This window comes from Tyto alba, unplaced genomic scaffold (genome assembly GCF_018691265.1).
Source record: "Tyto alba isolate M040663 unplaced genomic scaffold, T.alba_DEE_v4.0 Super-Scaffold_33, whole genome shotgun sequence".
Classification (NCBI taxonomy): domain Eukaryota; kingdom Metazoa; phylum Chordata; class Aves; order Strigiformes; family Tytonidae; genus Tyto; species Tyto alba.
In genome coordinates, this window is record NW_024881308.1 from 6,193,135 (window position 1) to 6,214,123 (window position 20,989).

Consider the following 20,989-nt stretch of genomic DNA (forward strand, 5'->3'; position numbering starts at 1 on the left):
ACAGGGTAACACGAGCTGTGCCTTGTCCCCTCCTCGTCACTGAGTTGTTCCGGACTCAACATTCCCAACCTTACTGTGTCCCCTTCCCACTCGGGAAGATGCTCAAGGTTTGAGCGGACTATTCATTCCATTTCTGTCTTGCTCTGCTGGTGATGATAAGAGGATGGGGGGCTGCTGGTGGGGGGTACTGGAGGATGGACTGAGGATGCTTGTTGAACCTTTTTCTTCCAGGATGGCGGGACTGGGGCTGGACTGTTCCCGTGTCAGCTCATGGGGCTGCATGGCAGAAGGGGTATGGGACAGCTCACCAGACAAAGCTCCTGCAGGGATGGGAAGGCCCTGGCTGTGCCAAACCAGATAGCTCTCATGTTTGGACTGGTGGCTGTCCCACTAGCCTGTTCAGGCACCTCTAGTGGTCTCGGAGCTGAGCTGGCCTTTTATCTGTGGGTCAGCAGAGTCTTCTGCAAGGCCCTTGGTCTCAAACAGACCTTGGGGAGGAGGCAGCAGAGATCTGCCTCTAGGTGCTCACAGGTTTCTGGCAGCATGCACAAACTGTAGCTTCTCTAAGGCCACCTCTCACCAGAGTGATCCCACCCCAGACAGCCACTGCTCTGCTCAGGGAGAACACCCCATCACGTCCCATCTGCACCATCCACCGTGTATCCACTGTCTCCCTAAAAATCCCTGTTTTCCAAACTCTTCCTGCATCCTGGGATGCAGCTGCAATGGGCAGGTGTCAGGAGTCACTGTGCTGTAGCCTGTCACCGTTTCCTTTAAGAGACAGGCTCAGCCTTTTATCCTCTGGCAAAACTGCCCGATGTCCCCACCATAAGCCAGCTTTCATGGATGGAGAAGCCGTCTTGAGCCCAGCATGACTCAAAGCACATGATCCAGCGTTGGCAGCATGTCCTTCCCCTGCAACAGCAGCATGCCGACAGCACGCTGGAGTGACATATGGCCACTGGCAAGAGGGAGCTGGGATTTCTTTCTCCTGCAAGGAAGCAGGTTGTCATTTGAGTTGAGCACAGACTGTGCTACGAACAGGAGGCAGAGCAACAGTGGAGAAAAGCTCCTTTTCGTCCTTAAGCCAAAGCAAGAGGGTTGAGAAGTTTCGGCAAAGCAGGGGGTGTCCAGTGTACCTCTCCAAGCAGGGGAAGGCGGCTCGGCTTGGCAGCCCAGCTCCAGCATGGCAGGCTGGAGGAGAGATGCTGTGGTCCCAGGCCTGGCTGTGCAAGCAGCAGACAGGAACCTGGGCAGGTTGAGCCGCCTCTTTTTATGGCTTACAAGTCAAACTGGTGATTGGTAACACCATAGCAGCTTCCAGGGGTGGGAGCTGTTTCTCTCCGTGAGGCAGGCTGGGCTGGGCTGGCTGGCAGTGTCTCTTCTCTGTCCAATTAGCAGAGCCAGGGTGATTTATTTGGAAATAAAATGTCTTGGTATGCAAACACATTTTTTTTTTTCCCTTTGCTCCTGTCTCTTACCAAGTCTCTCCTGCTCTCTGCCCAGGTCCTGGGAGCCCGGCACCTTCCCAAAAACGGAAGGGGAATTGTTTGTCCTTTCGTGGAGGTGGAAGTGTCCGGGGCCGAGTATGACAACGCCAAGCAGAAAACTGAGATCGTGGGTGAGTGGGTTAGTGAAGGGAAGGGAGAGAGATGCACCACCGCTCCTGATCGTGGTGGGAGCCGTGGGCACTGCAGCAAAGCCTGGCCCTGGGGTGGGGGCTGCCCCTGAGCTCAGCATCAGCCGTGGGGGGCATGGGGCTCCCGCCTGACGGCAGTGTTTTCTAACTAGCGGACAACGGCCTGAACCCTCTCTGGACCCCGAAGCAGTTCCACTTTCAGGTCAGCAACCCTGACTTTGCATTCCTCCGCTTCGTGGTATATGAGGAGGACATGTTCAGCGATGAGAACTTCCTGGCTCAGGCCACCTTCCTGGTGAAAGGCTTGAAGACAGGTAAAGCAGTGGGGGAAGCGGGGTGGGTTGTGTCGTGGTGGTCCTCACCAGTTTGCTAATTGCATCATTAGCCAAGGAGATGCTGAGTTTCATGGGAGGATGCTGTCAGTCCCTAGGCTGGCTCAGTCCCTCCTGTCCCAATGCCAGGTAGAGGAAGAAGCCATTTGCTAACAGCCCTCAGGGCCGACTGCCACTTGGGGGGACCTGGGGGGTCTGGAGACCCCCTTGAGTTCTGTGCCAGGAGACTGACACGTCCCTGCCTGTGCTGCGAGTGACACGGGGGCTGTCTCTGCTGTAGGTTTCCGAGCTGTGCCCCTGAAGAACAACTACAGCGAGAACCTGGAGCTGGCTTCCCTGCTCGTCAAGATAGACATTTTCCCTAGCAAGGTGAGGCCGGGTGGTGGCCGAGAGGGTGCCTGTGGCGCAGGGCTGAGGCGCGGCGGGTGGGCGCAGCGGAGGCGTGCGGGACGGCCGGGGTTTCGCTGCAGTGATGCACGGAGGCCTGGCAGGGTGGGAAGCGCCGGGCTTGCCTCCTGCAGAGAATTGGGGCGATTCAGGCAGGGTCCTGCCTGGGCTGTGTTTGACTTGCCTGGAAATCCCTTCAGCAAGAGCTGGAGGCGGCAGATCCGCTTCGTCCCAGTCCCCGTCTGCGCTCCAGGGAAGTTACAGCTCAGTATCAGAGAGCCCGGCTGGCCCAGGGCCGTACGTGTTGGCAGCAGCAGAGAGCAGGGCTCCTTCAGAGACAGAGGTTTCATTTATTTCTTCATTTAAAGTGATGGTGGTGGGAGCCAGTGATGGTTGTTAAAAGGCAGAGCAGCTGCACATTACAAACCCCCGAGACCTTGTGAGCCCTGGCCACCCCACATGGCAGCTCAGAGGGCATCCGGGGCCCTGCACCAGGGCTGCCTTTACTACAAGACACTGAAATCCCAAGCCCTTTACTACTGCATTTTTTTTTTTTCTGATCCAAGCAGGAGAATGGCGAAATAAACCTCTTCAGTGCTTCAGCCCTACGGGAGCGAGCAGGGGATGCTTCCAGCCAGCTGCTGGCGAGCAGAGGCAGAGAGGGGTCCTTCGAGTCGCGGTACCAGCAGCCCTTTGAGGACTTTCGTATGTCGCAGGAGCAGCTAGCTGACCACTTCGAGAGCCGGGAGCGAAGGTAGGCCCATGCTTGTTGAGCTTTTCCCAGTGTGAGACCCCTCCCAGCATTTAGTCTCCTCGATGGAGGCAAATAAACGCAGCCTCCCACCAACCCAGAGAGGAGCTGCAGCCGTGTTTGCTGCGTGAAAACCCTAAATTTCGGCATGAAATCTGTGTCAGTCCTTGGGGGAGTCACTGCTTTGGGGTCCATGGGAGTAGGGTGGGACAAGGAGCTGCCACGCTGCAGCCAGTGGCACTTTTCCCTGCTGTGGGGAACATGCTGAGCCCCCTCTTTCTTCCCCCGGGGCAGCTTTTGACACGGGAGCGTTGCACTTGGTCATGCCTTGGTCAGCCTGAGCCGTGTCCCCTCTCTGTGCCCCCTTGCAGGGTACTGCGGAGGACCCGGGTCAACGGGGACAACCGGCTGTAGCCCATCTCAGCGGGCGAAGGCACCTCCAGTGCTTGTGAATCTCACGGCACGCTGTGAACTGGTTTCTATGGAAACGGCACTGCTATGGCCTACTTTCAGGCAGCTTTTCCAGTTTCTCTGCTGAAGGGTGTTCCAGTGGAGAACTAAAAAAAAAAAAAAAAAAAAAAAAAAAGGAAAAAAAAAAAAAAACAAACAACAACAAAAACCAAACCCTAACCAACCCTAACCACCCACCATCCTTCACCACCAAGCCCTTAACGAAGCGCATTGGTGCGTATAGCCTGCCAGCCGCCGAGGTGAGAGACAAAACTGTCTATAATTGCAAGGAAAGAGACCCCCCCCCCAAAAAAAAAAAAAAAAAACAAACCCAACCAGCCCTCTGCTGTCGCCGCTCTGCCTGTATTCCCGGAGGTCCCGCGGCTGCCGGAGGCCCGTCGCAGCCAGCCTTTGCCCTCCCAGCGCCCCGGGCAAGGGGGGACTTCAGCGACCAAGGCAGCGCCTGTGTCCTGGCGGCATCGCATCTGCCTACCTGTATAGCCACTGCCTGTGGGCCCAGTAGTGAAACTATACATTTACAAGGCCGCTCTAGCTTTAATCGACAATAAAAGTGTCAGTATTACATGCGTGGTGGCTCGGGTGTCTGGTGCTGTGCCCCGCTGTAGAGCTGGCTGGTGCTGCTGGGGTGCAGCCCTGCCTGGGGGGGGGGGGGGCTGCACTGCTCCCTCCTTCCTCCTGGCTTCAGGGAGTTTGCAGCTACCAGGGGGGTGGAAAAACCACACCAGGAGCAGCCCCAGGTTCAATGTTGATCACTCGGGAAGGATAAAATAAGGGTATTAAATGCTTTTTCTGAACTGGGCTGGGGACAAGCAGTGACCTGAGCAGGGGCCTTACCCCGCAGGTAAGTTGGCGTGCTTTTAAAATGAATGGGAGGGTTGTGTCTGAGCATTCCCTGCTCGTGGAAAAGCAAACATCCCCCTGCACAGGGCAGCTCTCGCCATCGCCCGGTGTCGGCACCGGACATAGGGCATCCCTGGTCATTTCACACCCCGCGTGGCTTTGGGGCTTCCCCAAACCTGAGCGCAATCATCACCAGGTCAATTCACATTCGTTTTTTTACACTCTTTATTTAGGAACAACCAAAAATGTCTGGTTTCATTTCAACAAACTGTACAAGCAAGCTCTTCCCCTCGCCCACCCTCACATCCACATATACAAAAGGAAGGGAAACTTGCCGTTCACTTCTCAGAAGTGGCATTGTTGCTACAGGGAGTTCTTGCCCTCAGAATAAGAGCAGGTAAAGTCCATAGCAGGTACAAGCTACCCTAGCCCTAGTAATAGCCACAGCCCACAATCACAGGCAGCTTCACTTTTTTTTCTCTTTAAAACCTTTACCAAAAGTAAAAACTATTTCCTGTCTCACACGATTGCCAAGGTGACCATCTAAAATTGTGGTCTTAAAAAAAACACAATAATAACCCCACTGGAACCCCCCACACCTCCCCAGTACAAAGACGGTTTACAGAACAGAGCCCTTGCCCTGCTCCCTAGCTGCACGGCCACCCTTATGAAAGGTCCCATTGCAGCTACAATTACATTTTCCTTTGGATAAATCCAAGCAAAAATTCCAGGTCATTCAGCACCAGCATGATTTCTAAATAACATTAATTAAAAAAAAAAAAAAAAAAAAAAAAAAAAAAGAGACCCCATTAGGCTGACTTTGTGGTCTGCTGAGAAACAAAGTGATCAACACGCTGTTCCCAAAGTCTCTCTTTTAGTGCAATGTTAGTATGTGCAAGGGGAATCACAGCCACGTACCCATAACACCACCAGGAGCCAGATGGGGCAGAGAGAAAGTGCAATTTTAGCAAGAATTTTTCTATGCCATGGATTCCTAGCCCAACCTTCACTAGCACCAGTAAGCAAGAGGCCTTCTAATGCCACTCTCCATCAGTACAGGGGAAAAGTGGCTTTAACTGTGCCATCAAAATATGGCCAATGTCAGCCAACAAAGCACTCTTTACTGGAACAGGCAATAACAAGAAAACAAAAAAATAAATCACTGCTTAGGTAACAGAGCTCTCTTGCTCTGCTTTAAAGTTTTGTGATGCCGATCCAGCATTCCTGGCAGGGACCACTGCCAGTAAAACATACAGCAGAAACTGAACTTGCAAAAAAAAAAAGGTACAACTTGCAAGCGTCTCATCCCCCCACCTCCATTTGTAGTGTTGCCTAATCTTACCCTGCTGGTTTTGTGATTGACTTGAGAAATGACAACGGAGGTTACTGCAGTGAGCTGAATCACATCAGGCCACCGACTGATTTGAAAAGAGCGAAGCCAAAATTATCTGGGCAACAGGAGAGAAGTTTACAAGCATTTTAAACGCTATCAACTTGACAGGAAGATGCAGCATCATATTAACTTTCTAATTTGTGCTTAAGTGCTGAAAAATCATTTTTCTGATTTCCAGTGACCCAGCTTCCAAAGATCACCTTCTGATCAGGTTGTCTCTGTAATGTCTCTAAGAGAGGGGCTGCAGGGAAGACAGAATACAACACTTCTACTTGTGACCAAAAATTGTTGTTTTTCATTACAAAAAAAAAATATATATATATATACCCAAAACCCTAAATGGAAAACCAGCCTTCCACATCCTCCTTCACCTCCTGAACAGACAGGACACCTAGCAAAAAGTAATCAAGCCGGTATCTTGCCAGCTCTAGCATCCGTGCGAGCGTGGCCCGGTCAGGTTAAGGTTCTGCGTTCAGCTGTGGGCTGACTAACAGGTTTCTCCTCACAGCTGCCAGCAGCTACTGCTTTGGCTGGTGGCTTCTCGTGGTGACCAACACCAGCGCCTGGCAGGGAGGGGACGTGCAGCTGCACTAAATATTCCTGCGGGCGAACGCTGACCGCTGTGTGCCACGCGGCGAAGCAAGGCCCTGTGCCCGCTCCTCTCGCCACGGCTGCAGTGGCACTCGGCTCGCAGGAGAGTGGAAAAAGGAGCCTGTAAATCATGGTTCGTTTAGTGTTCTGCTGAAAACAAAACAAAACAAACAAACAAAACAAACCAAAAAGAATGATTTCCAGGATGCTAATTAAGGAGCTGAAAAATAAGCTACCTAAATGAAACATGAAAGAGCCGTGTCTTGAAATGTCATGGCAGGGCCTGCTGATAATGAATAAAGTAACTCTGTTCCTTGCATCAGGAGAACCAGCAGCCCTTGACATGAGCGAGCCAGGTATGGCACAAATCAGGGTTTTGGGTTATTAAGTGATTGGATTGTGTCCTTAATCTAAGCAGCCTCCGAGACACAAGTAACAAGATTCACACGGATTAAAAATGATGGCTATTACTGTTCCTGTCAAGCCCAGGCTCACACACAGCAGATGGAGGTGAAGAATTTCATTTCCCTTCCTTACTGATGCTGGCTACATGACCTCTATCTTACACCCTTCCTTTCAAGTCAAGATAGTCATCTTTGATTAGATGATGATAAATATTCATACACTGTGTAGAACTGTGGTGACACCTCCTCTTTACACCAGAAGAGCTGCTAGGACAGTCAAGTCACCCCTTAATTTTTCCTTTCAGTTTCAGATGCAAAAGCATTTCTGATGTCCTGCACCAAAACCTGAGCCTATTCGGAGATGACACCTGCTTCTCCTCAGCTTCAAAAATGATGCAATAGGGAAATAGAGGACCACAGAGCTAAACACTCAATAATTTTCAGCTTATACTTTCATGGAGATTTCAAGTCAACTAAAAAATGCAGATAACAAGGAATGTAGGAGTTATAGAACTTGATTGCTTTTCAATTTTTTTTACTCTAAATCTTACCCTCCCCATGCAATAGGGCTTGCCAGCCCTGTTGCTGCATCCGAGGGGAGTCTGCATGGAACCACTTTTTAAAATTCCTCCGACCCAAAAGAAAGAAAACTCCTGCTGTGCTTGTATGAATGCACGGAGACAAAGCTCAAAAACCTCAGCAGCTTCCAACCCTCAAAGCTGTTTTTTCTGTGTACACCGGGAAATTCTCCCTCTAGCTCACAAGACTTCTCAATTTTTCTGGAAAACTGGCCGAATACAATCCAAGTGCAAAAAATTTCGGCGAGTGCATGGAAAAATGGTTCGAAGGGACCAGTTCATACCATAGTCCTTAAGCATTTCTGCAGATGGAGCGGGGATCACTCTTCCAATTAGCCATAGGCCTTTAAGTGTACACCAAAAATCCCACAGAAAATCACCTTGAATGGGCAAACTACGCTTCCAACATATTTATATAGCAAGTAGTTAGTAACAGTGTACATTTTTAATGTACATCTTAATGCAATAAAGAATCAATGGCATATCTGAACTGTATATATGTGTACTTAAATAAACCTGCATGTACATAGACACTAGAGAGTAAATTGACCTACCTGTATTTGTTCTCTGAAGGTAACACCGTACATACACTCAGACTCTCAGGCCACACGACTCGCAGATCTGCTACCTCCGGCTCTAGGACCACCCAGATTCTCCCGCCACCTGTGACATTTCAGGGCGCACAGGATTGCACCTGCGAGGGTGAACCCCTGGGGCTCTGTCTGTCTTGGCAGTGCAGGTGCCCCTGCTCTCCGCGAGGAGAGCCGCGGGGATGCTGCCCGGCTGAGGCCGAGGCGGGACGGCTGCCGGTTATGCCTCCAGCCACGGCGTGACCGGCAATAGTGCTTCTAAAGAGAAAGAGATTTAAGCAGCCTGGTGTCACAGCAGGGTGCTCCGGGTCGACACCACCCCTGCTAGCAGCGTTTTGGGGAGGGTTTGCCTGACTGCTAAGGGATGGTGGCAGCGCCGGTGTCTGCATCTGAGCGCGTTGCCCCGGCTCTCTTTAGGGTGCAGGTCATTTTCTCCCGCAGCAGATGCTCGTGCTTGGCCACAGGGGTTACACCGTGTGCCAGGGGAGCTACGCGAGCTCAGGCGCAGGCACCTACCACGTAGGCACTCACTCCCAGGCAAGAGGAAGCCCCTTCTCTTGCAAAGCACTAAGCAGATAAAGCACCTCCGAGCAGTTGAACAAGGTGGCCTCTTAGAGGGGACGAAGAAAGAATTGGAAAAGTAAGAGCAATTGAAGGTAGAAATCAGACACCATCTTTGGAAGAGGTTCTGAAAGAGCTTTTTTGTTTTTAAACCAGATTTTTTTTTAAATCTCTGGATCCGATCCTTTGGGGCTTGCTACCCACCCTTCTAATAAATATCATTTACCACCAACAATAAAGTCTCCCACATTAAAAAGCTCTCACTAAATAAAAACCTTCTACTGAAAAAGCTTGGCTGAGTTAGCCTGGCAAAAGTAAGGAGCTATGACTACTCTCCATAAATACATCAGCGGATAAACACCAAAAACTAAGTTAAAGGACAATGTTGGCTCCAAAACAAACCAGGAATGAACCAGCCACAAATTAATTCAAACTAGAAATTTAAATAAAGTTTCTAACCATTCAAAGTCAGTGAAGTTCTGGAATAGCCTTCCAAGAGCAAAAGTGAAGGCAAGACATGGAACCAATTTTGAGCTGGGATTTGATTAGTTTGTGACAGAATGGTTTGACACAGCATTTGGCTGGACTCTTCAGCTCAAGAGTTTCCCTTCTAGACCTTGTTTTCTATTAGAAAAGAATAGTAAAAAAATCTTCAAGTAGTTGCATCACACAGCAACCACCCAAGACAGCGTGGGCACATTAAAAATGTACAGGTACCAGGAAGCAGGAAGGTTAACTGGGAAATTTATTTTGCTATTTCACCAGAACTACTGCAGATAGACTGGAAAAAAAAAGGGCAAAAACCAAAAAGGACTGGAGCAAACACTTGAAGTTACCAGCGCTGCTGCAGGAAGATCTGTCATGTAGGGCTGCAAGAGGGAAACTTCCTGATTGCAGAAGAGCTGCTGCCTCGCCGATCCCTTGGAGACAACAATGACTTGAACCACTCACAGCAACGCTGCGTATTCTCTGCGTTTGTTCTCTGAAGAACAGCTTGTTCTCTCTGAACAATGAAAAGGATTCCAGGTCAGGATGGAAAAATTATTATGTGCTAGTTCTCAGTGATTAAAGGGAGACTTGGAGATTTAATAGCCTGCTACAGTCTCCAGGAGCGCAGGGGAAAATATTCTATCCAGCAAGGGACAAAAGACACCAAACTCCATCTCCTCGGTTGTATGGGTTTGGGAACCTGCTACTTATTGGAGAGTATGCAATGCTAAATCTAACCTCATCCATAGGGATGATAATCTCACTCAGCTCCCAGTGGACTTTAATGCAGGATTGGCAGTTTTCTTCTCAGATACCTTTGCTTTCCTAACACAAACACACACACACACACACACTTGTGTGCCCACAAAGCACTTCATTGCCAGGGCTTAAGGACCAGAAAGGGCGGAGAGCCTATATGCAGCCATGCCAACCTTTAGAGAACAAACACCTTAATGGACAGATGAAAAAAAAAAAAAAAAAAAAAAAGTATTGTGCCATGATAGTTCATATCTAAGCAATGACCTTGTTTACACAATGTCTGAGATTCATTATGCTTGTATAGGCAGCTGTAGGCATCGGTATATGAATATGAAATCTGAAAGTCTGTCCACTGGAAAGCAAACAAGAGCATCCTATTTCCTGGGTGTGAGCTGAGCCCCCGCCTCTGCCAGCTCTCAGCCATCTCCTCGGCTGGGCCACCGAGAGCTCTGCGCTAAGTGCCCAGTTTTTGCACACGCGCTCTCTCATGTGCTGTGCTCAAAGGTCTTATTTATGGCAGTGCTTTATCACCACGTCCCGCTCCTGAGGTTTGGATCAGGCTGGCCCATGGGTTTCTTAAAGACCAAAAATTTCTTCTCAAGGGTAAGAGCAGATCCTCCAGAGCTGGTGGTTTGAGTTCAGTCTGTTTCTGAAAAAGAACAGAGGTGTCAGAGACGTTCCGACTTGCCGCAGGGGCCTGCAACCCAGGTGGGGTGCTGGGTGGGGAGGAAGGGGTGCAGGAGTGCCTTGGGATGGGTAAAATTGGGAGCCTTGATGGAGTCAACTGCAGAGCAAGGCCAGTCCCATTCAGAGGGGCCAGGAAACTCAAATCCTCATGGGAGCAGAGGTGGGCTTTGGCCAGCAGCAGGGCTAAGGCAGGACACAGCCCATGGCGGTCCAAAGCTGTGCACCCTCGCTGAGCACCTCCTGCTCCTGTGCCATGAGGGGTGACGGGACCGCCTTACTCTCAGTGGCATAAAGCCATGCTCAGAGAGCTCTAGCAGGGGCACAGCATCGCCCTGGCAAGGGCACAAAAGCTGGCCCACCACCCTTCCCCAAACCACTCCCTCTGCAACATCTCCCCAGCCTGCTCCTGTGGCTGCAGCTGCTCCCCAGCAAAGCAGATGGGGCAGTGCACATCCAGACCTCTCAGCTGCAAGAAGGGCAGGGCCCCATTCAAACCCACATTCCGCTTCCTCTGCATTAGACAGGGGAGAGAAGCAATGAATTTTAGTGGATTTTTTGATTTTTTTTTTTTTTTTTAAGGCCTGCAGCCATGGCAGAAGTGTGTGGGAGGCTCCGAAGGAAGGCAGTGGGGCTGGAGAAGATTCCAGCTGCCCAGCACGGGGCTGCGTGCGTGGAGCAGGCGAGGGGCCCTGCAGCCCACGGTGGGACAGGGCAAGTGCTCGGCCATCCCCATCTGGTGGGAACCCTGCCAGGGAGGAAACAGCCCCCAGCTGCACTTCTGAAGAGCACACGGAGGGCTTGGAAACCACCTCTCCTCTCCTCCATACACTCATGCACACACATGCCTTCCAAAAGTGAGTCCTGGAAGGAGGTAGGGCAGGCGGCTGTAAACACCAATCCTTCATGTTCTCTCCCTCCTTGCAGCCTCCATCTTCAACACCCAAGCCTTGCCCTGAACTAAAGAAGGATGCTCACATCTGAAGAGCCAGAGACAGGAGAGGGAAGGGAGGAGGCTCTTGTCTGCACAAGCAGGCACGGGTTATGTCTGCTGCCGAAGGCTGGGGGGAGGCATGGAAGGAGCCAGTGGCATGGGGGACAGCAGGTAGGCTCCTTTCTTCCCAAATACCCCTCCCCTTCATAAATAAAACCAAGGGCCACCTTCCCTCGGGGCAGGTAAAGGGACCAGACACTTCCAGTGGTTTTACTTAGGCTTAAAATAAAGCCAGGATTTGGCTTCAGCGTGGAGCCAGCATCCAGTGACCAAGGCAGGCAGGCAGCGGCACTCATGGCATCTCACTAGATCCTCCCCATCCTCCTTCTCCAGCCCCCCATCTTTCCCAGGGCGTTCCTCACCACTTCCTTGGTTAAACCCCAAACAGCAGGACTGGGCACTAAACCCTTCCCTGAAAGCTTCAGTTTCCCAACCAAACAGTAAGCACTCCATGCCCCATGCTCGCCCAAACCCTCCCACGGAGCCGGTGCTGGGGGGGGGCCTTACCGAGCCGCGCAGCGGTCGGTGGGCCGGGGGCGTCGGGGGTCCCGGCGCTGCCCTCCTGGCCGCCCGGCTCCCACGACTCGCCGCTCTCCAGCACCTCTGAGCTGGCTTCGCACGGCCCTTTCCGGCTGCCCGCCGTCTCGCCCTCCTCGGGGACGGCGCCCCGGCTCTCCTCCTCCGCCTTCACCGCAAACCACACCTTGAGCTGCTGGGCGCTGAGGTGGGAGCGCTCGCAGAGGCCGGGCAGGTCCTCCTCCCGCAGCCCCTTGTGCTTCTCGTAGTAGTCCTCCAGCACCTCCCGGCCCGTGGGGCTGACCTCCACCAGCCCCGGGGGGAAAACTCCCCGCCTGTAGTTCTCATACCACTTCAGCTGCCCGTTCTTGTAGCCATACCGGCTGTCCCCGAACCAGCGAATGACCTCGGCCCGTGGCAGACCCGTCTGGGAAACGATGGCATCGTACTCCTGGTTCGTGGGCCGCTGGGTCTGCACAAACATTTGCTTCAGCAGATGCCGCTGCTGGGCCGTTTTTTTAAAGTTCAGTTTGGTTTTTGGAGGGGTGGGTGGCCGGCTGGAGCTGCTGTCCCCTTTCTCGTTTGTGCCGGCCCCCGGTAACTCGCTTTTGCCGTTGGACTCGGTCACTCGCAGGTTTTTGAGGTTGATTTTGATGGGACTCACTTTCCGCTCCACCGAGTTTGGGTTGTTGCCGGAGGTGTCGACTGAGCCGTTTTCATTTGCAGCCCTCAGCTCATCTGAGGAGTCCTCCCCTTCCCCACCGCCATTTTCCGCCTCCTCCTCCTCCTGCCGAGCCGCCTCCTCCACTTTCTTATTTTCCTCCGCCATCTTCTTCTTCCTCCTCTCTGAGAACCAGCTATCAATCTCCCTCCGCGTCATCTTTGTTTCCCCCCTCAGGCGGTTCACCTCTTCCTCTGCAGGAAGAGGGTTTTGGGCAAAACTGCTTTCCAGGGCCTTCAGCTGCTCCGGCGCCCGCTCTTTGTACTTGGTTGGCGTGAAGTCAGGTGCCTGGTGCCATGACTGCCGCCGCGGCGGGTGGTGAGGGGCCGGCGCGGCTGCCGCTGCCGCGGGGCTCAGCTCGGCTCCTCTGGCCGAGACGTCGAAGGTTATTTCGGGCAGGGAATCAAGAGCGCTGTCTCCAGGAAAGACGGCCCGGCCGCCTCTCACATTCCTGTAGTGGTACCTCCTATCGCTGAACCATTTTCGAATCTCCTTGGTGGAAAGTCCCGTGATTTTTGTCAGCCGCTCGACTTCGGCCTGGCCTGGGAACTGGTTTCTGCAGAAGCTGCCTTTCAAGGCCGAGAGCTGCTCGTGGGACTTCTTGTTTTTGTACACGTTGGGATCCAGGAAAGTCTGCGAGGAGATTGCCGGGCAGGCGGTGAGCAGCGACTGGCCGCTGTTGACCACCTTCACCCCCGACGCGTTGCTGGAGCTCACCGTGCCATGCTGCGCCGCCGGCTGTGGCTTGGGGACCGAAGTCACCGCCAAGGTGAAGGAGGAGCTGGTGCCCTTCAACCCGTTTGCCATGATGGGCTGTGTGACCAGCAGCCCCCCCGTCCCCTCCGGCTGCCCCACCACGTGGCCCGGTAAAGTTGCCTGAATAAGATGGGGGACGCTCCCGGGATTCGCGACCAGCGGTGTGTTCAAAACTGTAATGGTGGGTTGTGGCACGGACTGAATAACAGTGTTGAACATCTTCTTCCTGGCGTCTTCGATCTCCTCTGGTGACCAGCTGATGCCCTGCTTCAGCCTCTGGGCAGTGAACCAGATCTTCAGCTGCTCTTCTGGGTACTTTGTCACCACAGTCAAGTAGCAAAGCTCGGCTTTGGTGGGGTAGGGGAACTTGTGGAAAGAGTTTTTGAGGAAGCTGTTGGAGTCCATGGCGGCGTTGTATGTTGGAATGCTGCTCAGGGGGATCATCACCTTGGGAAGGGACTTGGACGTAGGTAGCTGCTGATGCAAAGGGGGTTGCTGCTGCAGTGACACAAGTTGTGCAACACCTGCCTGCAGAACAGGCACGTTTCCTATGATGGAGCCATTCACTATATGAGATGATTTTGTTGAGCTCGCAGTGGGCTGGCTGACTGGCAGACACCCATTTGGGAATGAATGCTCTCCTTCTTTCACCTCCGGCTCACTGCCTAGCTGACTTGACACATTCTCCTTCAACGTGTGGATTTTTTTGGCCTCCGGTTTACCTTTCATTATCTTCATGATGGGGGTTTTGGTAATGATAATTTCGGACTGGCCATCCACCCCTTCTTCAGGGACCTCTCCCGGAAGGTCGTGGCTGCTGGCGGCCTCACAGAGACTTTGCTCCACAGTTGTATGATTGTCCTGCTTAGCCACCCTCCAGATGAAGCTTGTTTCGCCGACGTGTGACTCTGCATTGTGGTGCGAGAGCCCTTCATGGCTATTTGCCAGAAAGTTGCAAGCAACGCATGCAAACGCAGGGTCCTTGCTAAAATCTAAGTGCTCAGAGTCCAAGTGCCCAAAGAAGTGATGAACGTCTTGAGATCCAAAGTCACAAGACTTGCAGATATAAGTGTCGCTATCAGCAATACCGTGGTGCCCATTAGACAAAGCACCATTATTACTGTTACTGGTACCAGCATCACTAGCTGCTGGCCCTTCTGCAGGAGCATCTTGTTGCGTTCCTTCACGATCATCTACAGCATCCAGTTCAGTCTCCTGAAGCACCAGTGTTTTTACTGGTATCATGCAGGGAGTTGTGGATTTTCTTTTGCTAGCCATCACTACAATTGATCCAGATGATTATTTTTCTTTCACTTAAATTAAATTCAAATTTAAAAAGCGCTATTGCAAGTGCTCTGTGGTCTAGATTCCAGCAAATTCATGATGTCCCAAGGAGTTGTTGTCAAATGTTGACAAATGTTCATATCTGCCTCTGAACCTGAGGACAAGGAAAGGGAGGAGGGGTTAGTTCCCTTGGTATTAGACAAAGCACAACTGTCCTGGTATTTAACTTTTTCACTTGATAAATTATTTTCAGCCTCTTTCACTGGAAAAATTTAACTTGACCCTGGATTTACTGTATTTTCACACATACCGCCTGTGAATTACCTGTTTAAAAACAAACACACAAGCATGACTCTTTTACAGTCTGCATCAAATTCTTATTTGAGGAGGAAAAACTGAAATTTCCCCTCACTTTGCCCTGCCAAGAGCCGTCACTGGTGTTTTGGCAGAGAGAGCAGTGCCTGGGCTCCCTGCGCACCCAGGCTCCCAGCTCTGATACAGGACAGGCTCACCCTGGGAAACCCACCTGCTTTCCATCAGAAAAAACTGACGAGAGAAAAAAAAAAAAAAAAAATCAACATGTCCCCCACAGAACTTTTCAATTTCTTCAAAACAGCATTTTCCAACCATCCTGTCGGGAAGTTTCTCACCAGCTCAAAGCACCGTGCCTGTGCCAAGAGCCTCTGCCTGCAGAGACGCCTGAAGCTGTGCTGCAGGGAGCAAGGAGGCTGCAGCCAGGGCCACATATTTTAGCCCTCCTCGCTCAGCAAGCCCACAAAGCATTTGTGAGATTCCCTCCCCACCCCCTGCACACTTCACTGCTGTTTCAACAGCAGCTGTTGAGTCTTTGTCTGGTGCTGCAAGAGAAGGTAAGCTCCTAAAACTCAAAGGCAGCATCACACGCATGTTCCAGGCTTCTCCTGGCTCCCAGCCTTCCCCTCCCATCACCTCTGCAGCTTTTGGCATTCACACAACTCAGTGCCCTGGGGTTATTTCCTAAGAAAGTGACATTTCTCTGCAATGCAAGCCCATTTTCATGGGCTTGGGGTGAGCAGAGACCTGATACATTTAAAAAAAAAAAAGGCAGAAGGAAAAAAAAAAAAAATTTTTTTTTAAATTTTCTTTTAATTATTATTATTTCTTCTGAAGCTAAAGCAGCTACCACTCTGCTCCAGCCTATGGAAGTCCAGAGCTGGATGGGGCACAACCTTATTCCTGGCCTGATGTAGCTTCACCATCTGCACAGAGGATGCTCCATGCCTGAGATCACGACCCAAGGGCAGTAAAGCTGTCTGCTGTAGCTGGCACCAGGAGTCACTCGCCTGGTGACAGTCCCCATGACAGGAAAGGCAGCACATCTGAGAGAACAACATTTCTGCCTTAACCCCTCTGTCAACCTTTTCTACAGCAACTCAACTTTTTTTTTTTTTTTGCCTTTAAGCACAGGGATAAAATGGTATTTTTCCAGATTGCAAGGTCACTTGGAAGCATATGGATGCACTGATTCATATTACAAAGACTCCGTGCCAGATTTTCCTGGGATTTACAGTAACAGCGATGGAGCTTTATAAAAACACTCATAAAAACTTGAACTGAACAAAAACAACAACAAAAACAAAACAAAACAAAACCAAACCAAAAAAAGACCAACTTACCATCCTACCAGATGATTCACAGAGGTAATTCCTATCAGTTACTGCAGTTGTGCACCAGTAGCTTTCTCATATCAGATATTCTGAGCTGATGTCATGCACTGAGAAATGCAGATCGGGCAAATGACTTTGTGGTGCTTATGCAATACCTCCTCTGCTTATTTTTGTTGGTAGCTTTCAGAACAGAGGAATGAAAGGTCCTAATGCAAAAACGCAAATGGAGGAAGTACAATCTGACCTCCCTAACTTCATTAGACAGGTTTTTTTAAATTGTTCTGAGAGCTGACATAGTTTTTTTCTGAACAGGAGAGCCTGGATGGCCGACTCTGGCCTCAGCAACTCTCAGTCACCGTTTAAAAGACTGATGGGAAAACGTAACTTCCCGTTAATGTGGGCTGATCTGAGATTACAAAACAGTCCTGTAAATAGTGTTAGTCATCACTGAACTTGGCATCAGAAAAGACTGCTTGCTATGCTAAAGCTAGAAATTACAACTTAAAAAAAAAAAAATCTATAAATAAAAATGTATTAAATCTGTGATCTGGATTTAGACAGTGTGAATTGCATGCTCTCAATACCTGCTTTATGCCACTCTCATCCCACCTTTTTATGGTTAGTCTTTCCCTCTGCAGAGGGCCAGAAAGTTATTCATTAGCATTAGCAAGTCGAATACTTGGATGACTATGAATGGGATTGCTATTCAGAGGGGAACAGCATCCATTTGACACCAATCCCAAGATCCTCATTTTTGATGCTAAGTTAAATATTACACAATCTAGCAGGGTACGATGACCTTTCTCAGTCAAGTCAATTAGGAAAAAACAATAAGACCAGCCTGAAGCCTATAAAATACAGCTTTAAAGGCTGAAAGAAGTTTCGCGTCAGGAAAGCTACGGTAAAAGGGAGTTCTTCCTTAATTTTATTTTGCAGCTCTAGCACAGGCTAGGGAGAAACTGCTGAGCCCTCTGCAAGCTTCTTAGTTTCCAGCAAACTCCTGATAGAGATCCAGTTCCAGAGTCTCCATTACTGAGAGAGCTCGAGTCCCAGGCAGATCTTACCTACTGTTTATGGAGTCGACTGATATAAAAAAGATGATTTTTATCTGTCAACAGAGTAAATTTGATACAGAGCAACGGAGATACACAAAGACCCCCATTGTGCCACGTTAACAGAGTGCCTCTCCTGAGCACGCTGTCACTATTATTTTGGGTAAATGTGAATGGCCAGACCCACCTACAGAGAACTTAAAAGCTCTGCATTTCATTTACCAGCACATTTGCATCAAGCTCCGTGCTCTCTCCAACAACTTTCCTTAAAAATGCAATCAAAGCGGCCCCAGCCACCACAGCTCTCCTGCTGGGGCTCCAATATTAATGCCACCTGAGAACACAGATTGCAAATTTAGCTGGAAGTGAATCACAGTGCCAATTTACTGGGAAAAAAAAATTAATCAAGTGTACTGTTTGTCCGTTTCATTTCCACGGAACAGTTGCATAACCACATGATCGAAGCATGTTTTATTCACTGCTCACCTTCTGGAATGCACTAATACTTTAATACACCTCTAATATATAACAGGATGGATAATTCACTGATTTCTCTGTCATTGAGGCTGTTTTAACAGATAGGGTAAATTAATGGCAGAAAAACTCATCAATTAAAAACCAGCCTTACAACAGAGCTCAGTATACCATCACTGCAAACCCCTCAGACCAAACTGTACAGACGTGTGTGAAGAACTTTATTTCCTATACATTATTTTATGATTAACTGGAGCAAATAGACATTATCTGAACAGAATAGCTACCTGGCAGCCAGGAAGACAAACCCCTTGTACTTAAATTATTGGTTCCCATTTAATCTATACCTGCTAATTTAATAGTGAGGTAGTAGAGTAAGCAGGTCAAATGACCTGGGCACCTAAACAGGCCACTACTGTTGGAAATTTGAGGGAAAACTGACTTAAAGCGGAGTCAAACTGATTCACTCCCAGTGATGCTCCAAGAGAATCCAATGCTGGAAGGAAAGGCAGCCCAAAGGCGCCTTTGGCCAGGTCAGATCCCAGCACGGCACATGGCTGCGGGTACATTTCTCTTGTACCTAAAGCACCAGGATCTGCCCCTGGGGCCGATACGTGCTGGCTCACACGACAGCGACACAACCACGCACACGCCGCTCCTGTGACAGGGACGAGCAGCCCCGGCACAAGGCGGGCACGAACCCCGGTGAACGCTTTGGGTTGGGTTGTGGTTCCCCATCCCCGTAGTACCGCTGTGATTGCTTGTCTGCGCCGCTCCAAACTTAAAGCACTTCAAAAAAACAAACCACCACGGGAAAGCTCTGCTCCACTGGTAGATGCAGTTTTCCGCTGCTGCCACCATGTTGTGGCTATAGGGACAGCCAGCTTGGTGGCCACTCACGAGTTTCTCAAGGGTTGCGGCTCAGAGGAGGCAAGCCCCGCACTCGGAGCCAGCGGCGAGGGCAGGGGGAGCCGCGGGCTGAGCTCGCTCCCACGCTGCCCGCGTCTGCCCGTTTCTCCTCCATGCAGCAGGCCCACAACGGCCACACGCCAGCGACCCAGCTCCAGCTTACAAACAAGCACAAGGAGCACCATGAGACGTGCTACCCCTAGCAATTCAGAAAATAATAATAGAGGAGGAAGATGGAAACTGGGAAATCTGGGATCCCAACCTACGAAAACAACACAGCACTTCTGCTAGAGACAGCCCCAAACCTACAGAGGTGCTTTGAGCATTCCCCTCCCCAAACACCTCCCGTACCAGCCCTTCTACCCCCTCGGCACCCAAGATTCCCCGTCGGCGGGTCCAGGTACACACCGCCAACCCTCCATGAAGCAGCTTTCCTTCCGCTGAGGAAAACAATGCTGAGGCCAGTCAAAGTGAGCTTAGCAATTTCAGAAAATTTACTTCTGCAGAGATTAACAAAGGGAGGTTTCGAAATCTGCACTGCTGAGTATGAACTTTCAGCTTTTTCCAGCTTGGCTGGATATAACTGGTTTGGTTTTAAATGTTTCAGTGAATTAATGAGTTAGGTTGTTAATGCAAAACATTCATTCTGCGCAGTGCCAAGGTCCCCAGTTAGAAGATTAAATTTTGTGACCTTTTGCAAACCTCGCCTAGAAACAACAACCAGAAAACCCACCAGGCAGCATCACCGGCCAGCCAGCGCAGAGCCGGGCACAGCAGCTCCGGTCCCACGGCGCAGGGACAAGGGGACAGTCGCCCTTCTCTGCCCCAGCCCAACCACCTCCTGGGTGCCCAACGCTCACACTGGGGACAAGGCTCCACACAGACATGTAGGATGGCTACGTGCTCTTCTGCAGGTTCTGCTGTTTGATGCAGCTCTGCTGAAGACTGAATGCTCAGTTAAAAAAAAAAACAAAATTAAAAATAAAATTAAAAAAAAAAAAAAAATCAACACCAAAATAGAAGTAAAATAACAGTTTTCTCAACACTTCCGGTGCCTGCTAGGCAGGCAGACACACTCCCCAGGTCAGGGACAAAGTTGATGTTTCTGTCTCATACGAAGCCAAGCACAATATTGGCACTTTAAATAATAGCAGTTTGTTTTTAAGCTGAAACTCTGCAGGCCTCAGCTGATAGCATAATATGGGGAAAAAATAGAAAAAAAAAAAAAAATCAAAGGAGGAAAAAAAAAGTTGATGTTTGAGAGTTTTTGTCTCTCCCCTTTAGGGCCTACCTCCATCCAGGCCCAGCGCATGTCTGTCTGTGGGAAGCCCACAGATGACTTCCCAACTCCCCACTGGTAACGAGAAAGTAAAGGCCAGCAGATAAATGGCCCACGTGGCCAGCACCGGCAAGCAGGTGCTCTCTGCAGCACCCAGATGCAAGAGCTGATCCGCCTTCCCCTTTTCACCACCAAGCATCCGAGAGGGAAATCCCACCCTGTTTCTCAGCAGGTCCCCCCCCAGCACAGCACCCAGTTTGCTCTGGGCAGTACTGGGTGCCAGTTCAGTAGCCTGGGACTGGGTTTTCTACCTGGGTGCTGGGGCGGGAGGAAAACCAGGTCCATGCAGCAGCGAGCGCCGGCATACATGGGGCACAGTCCCATGGCCATGGCCACTGCTAGCCATGGCAATCCCGGGACTCTTTATCTTCTGTTGGGTATTAACATTTGTTCTGCATTTGGTGTCTGTTCATGAGCAGACATGTAGGAGTTTCACCAGTTTTATTAATTTCTTGCCAAAAGGTACCTGGTGTGAGCTGGCAAGAGAGAGGAAGGCTGGAGATTCCTGCACCTTCCAGATGGAGGTAAGAAGAGGCAAAGGCTCACTGATTCTGACCCACACCAGCTCTCACCTGGGTTTCATCACCATGGACTTGGAGTCACAGGCTTTGGTTACAACAAAAGCATAACAAAGCGCAGGGAGAGGCCGTGGAGCAGCACCACCAACAGACTTCGAGAACATATTCCCCTGCCAGGAACAGGGAAGCTATTGCTAATCCATCCCAGAGACACACTGCGTGGATGGGCATGCTCCAGCAACCCAGCAAAGACCGCTCCAGGCTACATCCCTGTGGTTCAGTACAGACAGAGAAGGTTAGAGCGAACAGCC

General features: G+C 50.5%; 2 protein-coding genes across 8 annotated transcripts in view; one reads left to right on the forward strand and one right to left on the reverse strand.

The window, feature by feature from the left end:
- PLCG1 (phospholipase C gamma 1) overlaps nt 1-5,220 on the forward strand; it is a 50,649-nt gene extending 45,429 nt beyond the window's left edge. Inside the window, exons 28-32 of one of the 2 annotated variants that reach the window (XM_042800786.1) lie at nt 1,507-1,621; nt 1,792-1,953; nt 2,252-2,340; nt 2,925-3,112; nt 3,481-5,220. In XM_042800786.1, coding sequence (XP_042656720.1) covers nt 1,507-1,621; nt 1,792-1,953; nt 2,252-2,340; nt 2,925-3,112; nt 3,481-3,523 — 597 coding nt within the window. In that variant the 3' untranslated portion in view covers nt 3,524-5,220. The remainder of the gene's footprint in view (nt 1-1,506; nt 1,622-1,791; nt 1,954-2,251; nt 2,341-2,924; nt 3,113-3,480) is intronic. The other variant, XM_042800787.1, reaches the window with a different exon arrangement.
- The window catches only part of ZHX3 (zinc fingers and homeoboxes 3), a 51,725-nt gene continuing 35,363 nt past the window's right edge, over nt 4,628-20,989 (reverse strand). For all 6 annotated transcript variants that reach the window (XM_042800789.1, XM_042800793.1, XM_042800788.1 and 3 more), the window contains 2 exons: nt 11,971-14,894; nt 4,628-10,434 (listed from right to left, as the gene is read on the reverse strand). In XM_042800789.1, coding sequence (XP_042656723.1) covers nt 10,424-10,434; nt 11,971-14,734 — 2,775 coding nt within the window. In that variant the 5' untranslated portion in view covers nt 14,735-14,894 and the 3' untranslated portion in view covers nt 4,628-10,423. The remainder of the gene's footprint in view (nt 10,435-11,970; nt 14,895-20,989) is intronic.